The sequence below is a fragment of the Lissotriton vulgaris genome, chromosome 2_1 (assembly GCF_964263255.1).
Source record: "Lissotriton vulgaris chromosome 2_1, aLisVul1.2, whole genome shotgun sequence".
In the NCBI taxonomy this organism is placed as follows: domain Eukaryota; kingdom Metazoa; phylum Chordata; class Amphibia; order Caudata; family Salamandridae; genus Lissotriton; species Lissotriton vulgaris.
This window is the reverse complement of record NC_141687.1, coordinates 2135717524-2135727811: the sequence shown is the minus strand read 5'-3', so window position 1 is coordinate 2135727811 and position 10288 is coordinate 2135717524. Positions and strand designations below refer to the sequence as shown.

Sequence of the window (10288 nt, the reverse complement as noted above, 5' to 3'; positions counted from 1 at the left end):
TAGATAGATAGATAGATAGATAGATAGATAGATAGATAGATAGATAGATAGATAGATAGATAGATAGATAGATAGATAGATAGATGGATGGATGGATGGATGGATGGATGGATGGATGGATGGATGGATGGATGGATGGATGGATGGATGGATGGATGGATGGATGGATGGATGGATGGATGGATGGATGGATGGATGGATGGATGGATGGATGGACGGATAGATAGATAGATAGATAGAAGCAAGCATCTTTCAACCATACATCCACTCAAAGAAAGCCCCACCTACAAAAATGTTCAGCAAGACACAAAGATACCAAATGCTAACACACATCCTCCCAGACACTCTTGCTCCCCACCCAACATGCATAAACGCTAAATTAATCACCAAAATTGCTCAAGGACACTCAGATATATTTTCATCTTATTCGCTTAAGCTTTCTCTGTTTAACCAGCAATAGCTCATAATTCGTTGCCATTTCTGACAGTGGATACACATACATACTTTATAATTTGTAATCTGAAACTCTTTTCCTAAAAGGAATATCTGTCCTGGGTCGAAGTCCACAAACATTACAGGAACGTACTCAGGAGGTGTAAAAGAAGGCAATGGATTATTTGAAAAACGTAGCAATTTAGTTCCTTGCCTTGAAGCATTTTTACTGCACAGGGACGGTGGACGGTGTACATTGCAAAACTACATAGGTCGGTTTAGTCTGAATCATATCGGTTTCATTGAATGATTAGCAAGATGTATGTCAGTAGTTCCACAGTCTGTGCTCTCATGTTAGATCTGCATTACCTGGAGCCATGAACTACAGTTTAGTACATTAGAAAGGCCAGTTAAGAGGAACCAATTTTTCATCTGTCCTTCTTCTCCTCTGCGGTTCGCTCTGTTGGATCGACCCCTTCATCATATAAAGCATCCATGCGACTGCTGATGCAGCAGGTTCCGTTGGGAACGACGGGTTCCAGGTAGCCTTTGGCGAAGCCAAATTCTGCATGCGTCCCAAAGAGTTTGTCCCAGTGTGCGAAGTGAGGTGCATAGTTGCTCATGGGTTTTTGATGGTGCATGTCGTGTTTTGTGGGTCCCCCATAGATGCCAAATGGGACCAGGCGTGAGGTTGACCAAGGCAAGTCATAACCACTATGGTCTTCCACTGACACGTAGACGTGAAATAGCATGAAAACCCAGGTGGTGAGCAGGTGGCACCGCAGGAGGATGGGATTGGCGGTGGTCCAGAACCCGACAGTAATCAGTTCCCATCCGCCCAGGCATTGGGTGGCCAAAGAAAAAGGAGCGATGTAGTCATGGTGAAGAGCATGGAACGTCTTGTAGAGCCACCTATTCTTGTGATGGATCAGGTGCCATATGAAGTACTGGAAATCAAAGAGAAGTAAACTTCCTACCACCCCGGCAGCCATCTCAGGGATGCTTGGACACTCTTCTGGGAGGGGGGTCGGCGGTCTCCAGTACCACTGCGCTACTGACGCTGGAAAGATGTAGAACAAGTGATTGTGCAGGGTCACACCAACACAGTTCAGGATCATGGCAGCTGTGGGGTTCCGGTTCTGCTGAATTTTGTACTTGTGGATGAAAGACCATTTCCTCCCCATGATATTGAAGATTAGGTAGGGAATGCAGAAGAGGGCGTATGAAGACACCGTCAGGATCACTGGGAAAAGGGGCGATCGCAAGGCATCCGAGTGGTTGAACCTCATGTAGTCCCACAGAGGCTGGAGTAAAGGTCTCCTGGGAAGAAAAGTGTCAAAAAGTTGAGATGACTCAATCACTAAATCCATCTTGGAGACGCCCTCGGCAAAAAAAGCGTTTGATGTTCAGAGCAGCATCTTCAGAATGCCTTGAGTGCGTTTTAATCCCGAAGAGGAATTTGTCCTTTCATGCAAGTGGCAGCTCGGAAACCCCAGACAATCAGTCGCTCCTCCCTACTCCTGGGCTCCCTGACAACCCGTGCTGGCACTGTCAGGCTCAAGTGACACACAGGAGCTGCGTTAAAGGGGCCGCTGAGGTCCGCCTGATCCTTCTGCACGAGCCAGAAGAGAAGTGTGCAATGCTCGAGCTTCACGCTCACCTCGCACCACTTGCATCAGCACCAGAGGAGGAAAACTGCAGAACGTGACCGGGTTATTTTCAGTTTACAACGAGAACTCGTGTTTTACACAAAATGAAACACAGACTATATTTTTCAAATCTTCATTTTTATCTACAAATTAGCTTCCACATATCATTTATAAAACCTTGCTAAAATTCTTATATATAGCTGGTCTTGGTGAACCACAATTATTTGATAAGAACCACATCTCAAACAAAAATTAGGAGAGTGACGGTGACAATTCTTAACTAGTTCACAAGACACTGATTTCAAATAAAATCAATGAAAATGAAGGTTACTAATTCTGCATTTCTCAAGGCATGCTGTATTGTTCTTTCAGCATCTGGCCCCCTGAAACGTAATTGAAGTCGGATGTTAACATGGGCGCACTACACCCTGAACTAGTCCTCAACTGTGCACGGTTACTTGGAACCGGAAGCAGCGAGCAGCTCCCGCTGGGGGGGTCTGCAGAACGAGATGAGGCGGATGGCCAGTAAAGAGGCTGACCTCGGTGCACGCAGGTCAGGGGCGCAACTAGGTCTTAATTTCGGGGGGGGGGGGCTAACATGGCAGATGAAGGGGCGTGGCTAATGTAAATCAATGGGGCGGAGCTAAAATGGCAGATAATCAGGATCGGTTAATGCTCAGGTTAAGCTGAGAAAAAAATGTGGTGAATTCTGCATTTGAAACTGGACAACAATTAAAGCACACATTTTTGTTAGTTTGATGCATTGCCCCCCAAAACCCATACTCACCCTGAATCGTAAAATTACCCCTGGCACACCAAAACACATACCCACGCTGAACCCTAAAATTAACCCCCTCACACCCTAAAACCCATACCCGCCCTGAAATCTATAATTACCCCTGGCACCCCAAAACCCATACCCATCCTTTCCCTAAAAGTATCCCTCCCCGGCACCCCAAAACCCATACCCACCCCACACCCTAAAATTACCCCCTGGCACTCCAAAACCCAATACCACCCTGAACCCTAAAATCACACCCTGGAGCACCAAAACCCATACCCGCCCTGAACCTTAAATTACCCCTGGCATCCCAGAAACCATACCCATGCTGAACCATAAATTCCCCCTTGCCCCCCAAAACCCAAACCCACCCTGAACCTTAAAATTACCCCAGGCACCCCAAAACCCATACTCATGCTGAACCATAAATTCCCATCTGGCACCCCATAACCCATACCCACCATGAACCCTAAAATAGCCCCCTGGCATCCCAAACCCACACCTGCCCTAAACCCTGAAATTTCCCCTGGCACTATAAAACACATACCCACGCTGAACCCTAAAATTAATCCCATGGCACCTCAAAACCCACACCCACCCCATAACCCATACCCACCCTGAACCCTAAAGTAGCCCCCTGACATCCCAAAACCCACACCTGCCCTAAACCCTAAAATTACCCCTGGAACTATAAAACACATACCCACGCTGAACCCTAAAATTAATCCCATGGCACCCCAAAACCCACACCCACCCTGTACCTTAAAATTACCCCTGGCACCCCAAACCCCATACCCATGCTGTACCATAAATTCCCCCCCCGGCACCCCATAACCCATACCCACCCTGAACCATAAATTCCCCGCTGGCACCCCATAACCCATACCCACCCTGATCCCTAAAATTGCGCCCTGACACCCCTAAACCCACACCTGCCCTGAAACCTAAAATTACCCCTGGCACACCAAAACACATACCCACGCTGAACCCTAAAATATCCCCTGGCACCCCATACCCACCCTGAACCCTAAAATAGCCTCCTGACATCCGAAAACCCACACCTGCCCTAAACCCTAAAATTACCCCTGGCACCCCAAAACCCATACCCATGCTGAACCATAAATTCCCCCGGCACCCCATAACCCATACCCACCCTGAACCATAAATTCCCCCCTGGCACCCCATAACCCATACCCACCCTGAACTCTAAAATTACCCACTAGCACCCCCCCAAAAAAAATGAACACTACAAACTTACACTAAATTTGCATATTTGGAGGGGACTGTCCTCTTTGACGTATCTATGTATGTAAGTCAAGAACAACATTCACAGTAACCTAGATATGCAGGCAGTAGGTAATGCTGTGCTGAAAAATGCATTAAAGTTACTGGAACTTACACAAAAAACTGCTGCCTGCTCTTCTGATACTATACTGTGGAGTCTGGCTGATCAGCAGCACTGTGTCCTGGCATCCAGCCCCTCCCGAAGGTCTCACTGTGTAAATCAATGTGGGTCAAATGCACAGACAGCAGGGGGAAAGGGATGGCCAGTGCAGGTGAAGCTTTTCCTTTGTAAATTAATTCCTGCTGGTGTCATAGCCCAGGGTTTGCTGTCTGTGCACTTGTATGGAATACAAATCTATACAAGTGCACAGACAGCACACCCTGTGCTAAGATGCCAGCAGAAATTCCTTTACAAAGGAAAAGCATCACCTTAACTGGCCTTGCCTTCCCCCTGCTGTGCACATCTTCACACCCCATTCTCACAACCCATCAAGTGCTTAGGTGAAATCCCTGCCTTCAGGCAAGGATTTCACCTCTGCGCCACTCTTAAGGAAACACAAGAGGGGGGTTCACTCGCTGAAACTGTTCAGAGGCTCACTGTCTGGCTCGGGCTGCTGGGCCTCTCAGAAATCGTTAAAACAATCACATTCTCGGATCGGATGCGCAGCCTTCCTGCACCATTTCAGTGCGTGTCATCTTAGCCCGGCAGAGGAGGCGACGGGGGGAGCTGAAGCCCGGTGAGCCCAATGGGTGTTGCGCGCCTGACGCAGGTCAGGTATGCCGTGGCGGAGGGGGCGAGCAGCGGCTTAAGGAGGGCGGAACGCCTTCCACTAACAGAGCCAGGAGAGGAGAATGACTGGAGAGAGGTGAGACCTGACTGAGAACCAGGAGGTTGCCGAATGGATGACAGCTAACTACCTCCAGCTGAATGCCAGCAAGTCGGAAGGGATCATGGGTTATGGAATGAACACTGGTGGCCCATGAACCTAGGCACCCCATCTCCTCAACAGGTGGTAAAGAACTTAGGGGTCTGGATGGATTTTATTGTGCGGGCTGAAAGCTATTTTAGCTTTCTTTGATGCACCGACCAGACAGATCATTATTCAAGCCTTGATTACATCCAGACTTAATTATGCAAACTCTCTGTACCTAGGGGCCAACAAGGCTGAAATACATAGGTTACAGAGAGTACAGAATGCCACAGCCAGAGCTCTTTTGGGCCTGCGTAGAGTCTGCTCGGTGACCAGTACAATTCGTCCGCATTTTTCAGATTGCACCTTTTCGCAAAACATTCCTTCAGTGTTTTCAGTTTTATGAAAAGGATGGAGGTTTCTGTGAAAGATATGTGAGTAAAATACCCAGGCAAATATTCAATACCAACTAGCACATGAAGAGTGGCTTAGGCCACATAAAGAAATAATAATCAACTACTGTTTTTACACATTGGAATACAATTTTAATTCTTCTTACGAAAACATATTTGATAAAATCAATACATAGTTATACACAAATGATAAAAAGATTGTAGCATTTTAGCATATGCATAATTTCATTCATTCAAATAATTAATAAATATAAAAGCTTTTGGATGGTTTCCTGTCTACGCGTTTCGACACTCATGTGTGCCTTCCTCAGGACTGTACCATCGTGCTGTAAAGAAATATTTTTAAAAAGATATTTTTACAATTTTGTATTTCAGTGCAAAAACAGTTAATATTCTAACTTTAATGACATGTGCTAGATATTGGTTATCAACATAAACTAATAATACCGCTTCTAAATATATTAGTGTCTATCTTGTACATAGTTGCAATAGACTCTTTTCTAATTATACATACATAATGGACAAATATATCACATATCGCTCATTCATACATAGTGTTTATATATTCTAATAACAATTCTTCAGCTCCTACTTTATTCAATTTGGGTAGTTGCCAACAGCATACCATACATCTCATTATATAAGTATGGCATACATATAGATAACCTGACCATAAAGGATAAAGAAGGGATAAAAAGGAGAGTTCCATAAAAAGGATAAAGAACCAGATTCAAGAAAGTAAGACAAAAGAGAATTTCAGTGTAGTCAAGTGGGTTATTTGACTCGCAAAGGGCTGTTTTTAGAAGACATTATTTGTGTTGGCTCTCTTTGAGTGGTATACTATGATCATATCCTAGTATCATGTATGGCACATAAAATGGAAAATTCTATGTATATTACATTGTCATATCTAGGTTCATTGATAACATACTCTCAGGGTATAAGGAATTTTGGTATATCTGTCCAGGACCTAATGCAAACCTGTTGTAATAATCATTCATGCCGATATGTATCAATATAGCTTACCTATTTAAGGGTCAAACAGGGTAGATACCAAGGATCAGACAAGATGCCGTGAAGATTAGTATAAATGTCAATGAAAAATAAATCTGCAATATGAGAACATTATTAGCTAATTCTATGGTCGGGCTAAGTATTGTAACTAATGACCAATTTAATTAAGCATGCTTACCCAATTATTAACAGAGCTCAGATTGACTTTTTGTACGGACTTCGTTATATGTAAATTTGATAATCACCTAGAATCGCTAACATCCATTGGCCGCTTGACTGGAGGCACGAGGGTGTGATAATCAAGCCAAATTCTGTGAAAGAGGCAGGTTTTATTAACTTCACTGAGATACAAAAAAATGCAAATGTTGCCCAGGACTCTTGTGCACTGATAAGTTCACAATGGTGAAACATACCTGAATATAAGTGAGGCCACTTCGGCTCCGCCCACTGCCCCTGCTTAATCTGCAGACATTAATGGGCCATCCCAGCAAGAGCCTGGGAATGACACCTCTTCCCCATTGGTGAAAGAGAGGTAATAGAGGCCCATTTGCCTCCGGAAGGGCCGCTAAGGTGAATTTCTTTGACACAGAGCTCCAGGCTCATCCAGGATGTATATTGGAGGCAGTGGACTGGCACATAATGAAGGCAATGATTCACCAGGCTTGAACCCTGGCATGCCAAGAGTATGCCTAATAATAAGCCCTGCGGTGCTTTCAAAAGCACCACCTTGCTCTGAAGTCTACCACTATTTTGTTTTATTTATTTATAGCGCTACTCATCCCAATGCAGGGTGTCAGAGTGGTTTGCATCACACCTACACATTAGAAATTGACAATAGATATTTAAATGTGTAAATCAACGTATAAAATGTGTGACAAAAGACGTGAGGGCATGCAAGGGGACGGAGTCACATGTCTTTGCTAGCTCCCTGAGCTATATTAGAAGGTTTACAGTTTATGAAGTACAAGTAACTAAAGGATCTTTGTTTTAAAAGCACTAACTCACCTAGCTACATAAAATAAAATTGTATAATCTACATTTTAGATGATATGCTTTGCAGGAGACGCAATTCTCTAGTCAAATTTTGATAAAGTAGTGTAGACACACTACTTTGTCAAAACTTGACTAGAGAAAACACAGGTCTCTCCAGCAAATGCATTACACTCCAAAGTCATTCTTACCATTATTATTCTTCACTGGGATTTACTGGGCCCATAAAGATCTCAGCAGCGAGTGCCTTACCTCATAAGATAGTTTAAAATGCATACTTTCGACCGATTAAGCAAATCAGATTTACTGATACCTGTCTCCTTGTTTTCAGCTTCTTTTTGACAAGAGCTTATTTACAAGAGACCTCACTTTGTATGACGCCCCTGTGGTCCAGGACTCTCATTAATATCTTTGAGGCAACACAAATCAACCCTGCGTGGCTTTGCATGACCTCATAGATGTGGAGTAAGACAACGCCGCGTAAATCGCTGAGTTGTTTAACTCTGCATCAATGGGTTTTGACACATTTCCAGATTTACAAGGATCTGTAAACCTGGGAATGTGTCAAAATTAGAAATAACTTTATTTCTCCTCATTTTTTCCGCTTTCCATGGGTGCTGCATTTTTCAGCAGACATAGAAAGAGGAAAACGCCTCCATTGATTGTTTTTGTGCAGGACAAAAACAATCCTGCAAACAACGCAGACATTGGTGGTAGATACCAATTTGTGCACCTGCACATGCAGAAAGTACAGGAATGTGCCGTATTTCATTAGTACAGCGCATTCCTGCTCTTTTCTTTTGAAGCAGGGCAGCGCTGCAAGAAGCCTTGCGGTGCTGAACGGTGCCAAGAAGTTGCCGATGAGGCCCTCAATGTCTTTTTTTAGGACTTGTGCCCTGGTTATGCATAAACATTTGAGGAGCTTAATTATAGCACTGTGTTCACTGAGTAAAGGTATGAATTGATACAACACTTTCTTGCCTGGACAAAAGTAAAAAATACCAGATTACCAAAATACAGAACACTTTTGTTTTCTCTTAATCGCTGGCTGCCTCTTACAGAGAGAGGACGATTTCAGGAGAGGCCTGTCACCTCAACTCAGGCAAATGGATAACTTACGAGAACAAACCGGCTTCCAGCCACAAAACCTGCTATTGGTTTACAAGACTTGAACACTTGACTTGAACACTTGACTGGGAGACTTATATGAAGAGCAGTCTGGGAGACCGACCGCTGACGAAACCCGAACCTGAACAGTAGAGCTCCCCTCGGGTTTACTTGTGATGCCCCTCAACCGGGCCGCACTTGAATCTGTGCCCAGTCACCCCGGCCCATCGCCATGCAATCCATGCGGGCTGGCCAGGCTCTGTAAATCATACATGCACTTTTCATTCTTGCCTATGGCTCTCATGCGCTGCTAATGTTCACAAATAGCATGCACACCTCACACAACTTACAGCAGGCGGTGGTTTCTGTTTACCACGCACCGGCTCTGCTGCTTGTGTTATTGTGAAACAGTTCTGGCCGACAGGAGGACACAGGAGGTGGAGGAAAGAATGTCGAGAGCAAACGCCGTCCCCTTAGCCCAAGGCAAGGTAGGCGTGGAGGGGTGCCATCTATTATAAAGTTGAAGCTGGACACTGGCCGATTTTTGGTGCGATTATATCCTGGCATTATTTCTAGTGTTCCTTCAGAAACTGTTGCTGCGGCTGGACCCAGTGGGCTCTAAAAAGTTTCCTTAAGCATCTTCAGGAGGGCTAATACGTGGCCATTAGAAATGCGATCATGTGCACTTGAAATGCCATCTCTGCCCTCACCCCCTCTTACCTGTCACACAGGTGACTGCTCTGCTCCTCGGAGTCTTGTTACAGCAGGGTCAGGTTGCAATGAAGAGCCGGACTAGTTGCAGCACAGTCTTGGAGGCTGCTGGCAGGAACAATGTTCACCTTTCATACCAAAATGAATAAAAACTGTACTAATTTCAGTTTGGGTGTGTGAGGAAAAAAAAGGGGGAAACTCCCCACAAGGTGCATTTTATTTTGCTTTTTATTCCATTGTCAAGTGACTCTATGTCATGGGAGATATCTCCAGCCACCCCTGACTGGGAGCCAAAAAGTTCCCTATTATAACACTGCCATTATAGTTTCAAAAATATCAGCATGCAGAGTGATTCTGGCTTATAAGGCAGGACTTGCCAAAGGTTTCAAACTTGACATGGAGTCTCCCGGCAGCTATGCCATTTTACAAAAGACTCTACTCTATCTCGAAAACAGTGACAGTTTGTTCTAGGTGAGTGCTCCTGCCACAGTCACTCATGTATCATGTATGGTGAGGACACCTGATGTCACTATTTTGCACTTCTGGTTACACTTGAAGTACTGCAAACCCTGCTGGGGCTATTTGAACCTTACTGTAGTTGTAACTCCTGCTGTTGACTCATCCTGTAGTTTTGGTAATGCTACTGTTCTAGTGTCAGTGTCTCTAGCTACTACTGTTGTCATATCCGGTTTGTCCTGCTGCTGTCACAGCATGCAACTCCTGCAGTCATCACATCCTACTTGTCCAGAAACTGTCACTTTATGCTACTTCAGTATGTCCTGCTGCTGCCTTTTCCTGTCACACAAAATGCAGTAATTTTGGGCTCATCTCTCTGTCACTCTTATTTGTGTCACTCCCTCTAGCTTGGATAATAGGGAGGGGGGGGGGGCAAGCTGGGCAAATGGCAGTATGTTGCATAGAGCCAATGAATGAATGAAATCCATCTTATATTGCGCTACTTAGCCCAAAGGGCGTCAAGGCGCCTAATCCCAAAAA

General features: G+C 44.7%; 1 protein-coding gene across 1 annotated transcript; it reads right to left on the bottom strand.

Annotated features, from left to right (window-relative positions):
• Positions 1 to 407: 407 nt before the first annotated feature.
• LOC147733826 (cholesterol 25-hydroxylase-like protein 1, member 2) lies at positions 408 to 1843 on the bottom strand. The gene has a single exon (XM_086959028.1). The coding sequence runs from the start codon at positions 1800 to 1802 to the stop codon at positions 861 to 863; it is 942 nt and encodes a 313-aa protein (XP_086815154.1). The 5' UTR covers positions 1803 to 1843; the 3' UTR covers positions 408 to 860.
• Between the last annotated feature and the right edge of the window lie 8445 nt (positions 1844 to 10288).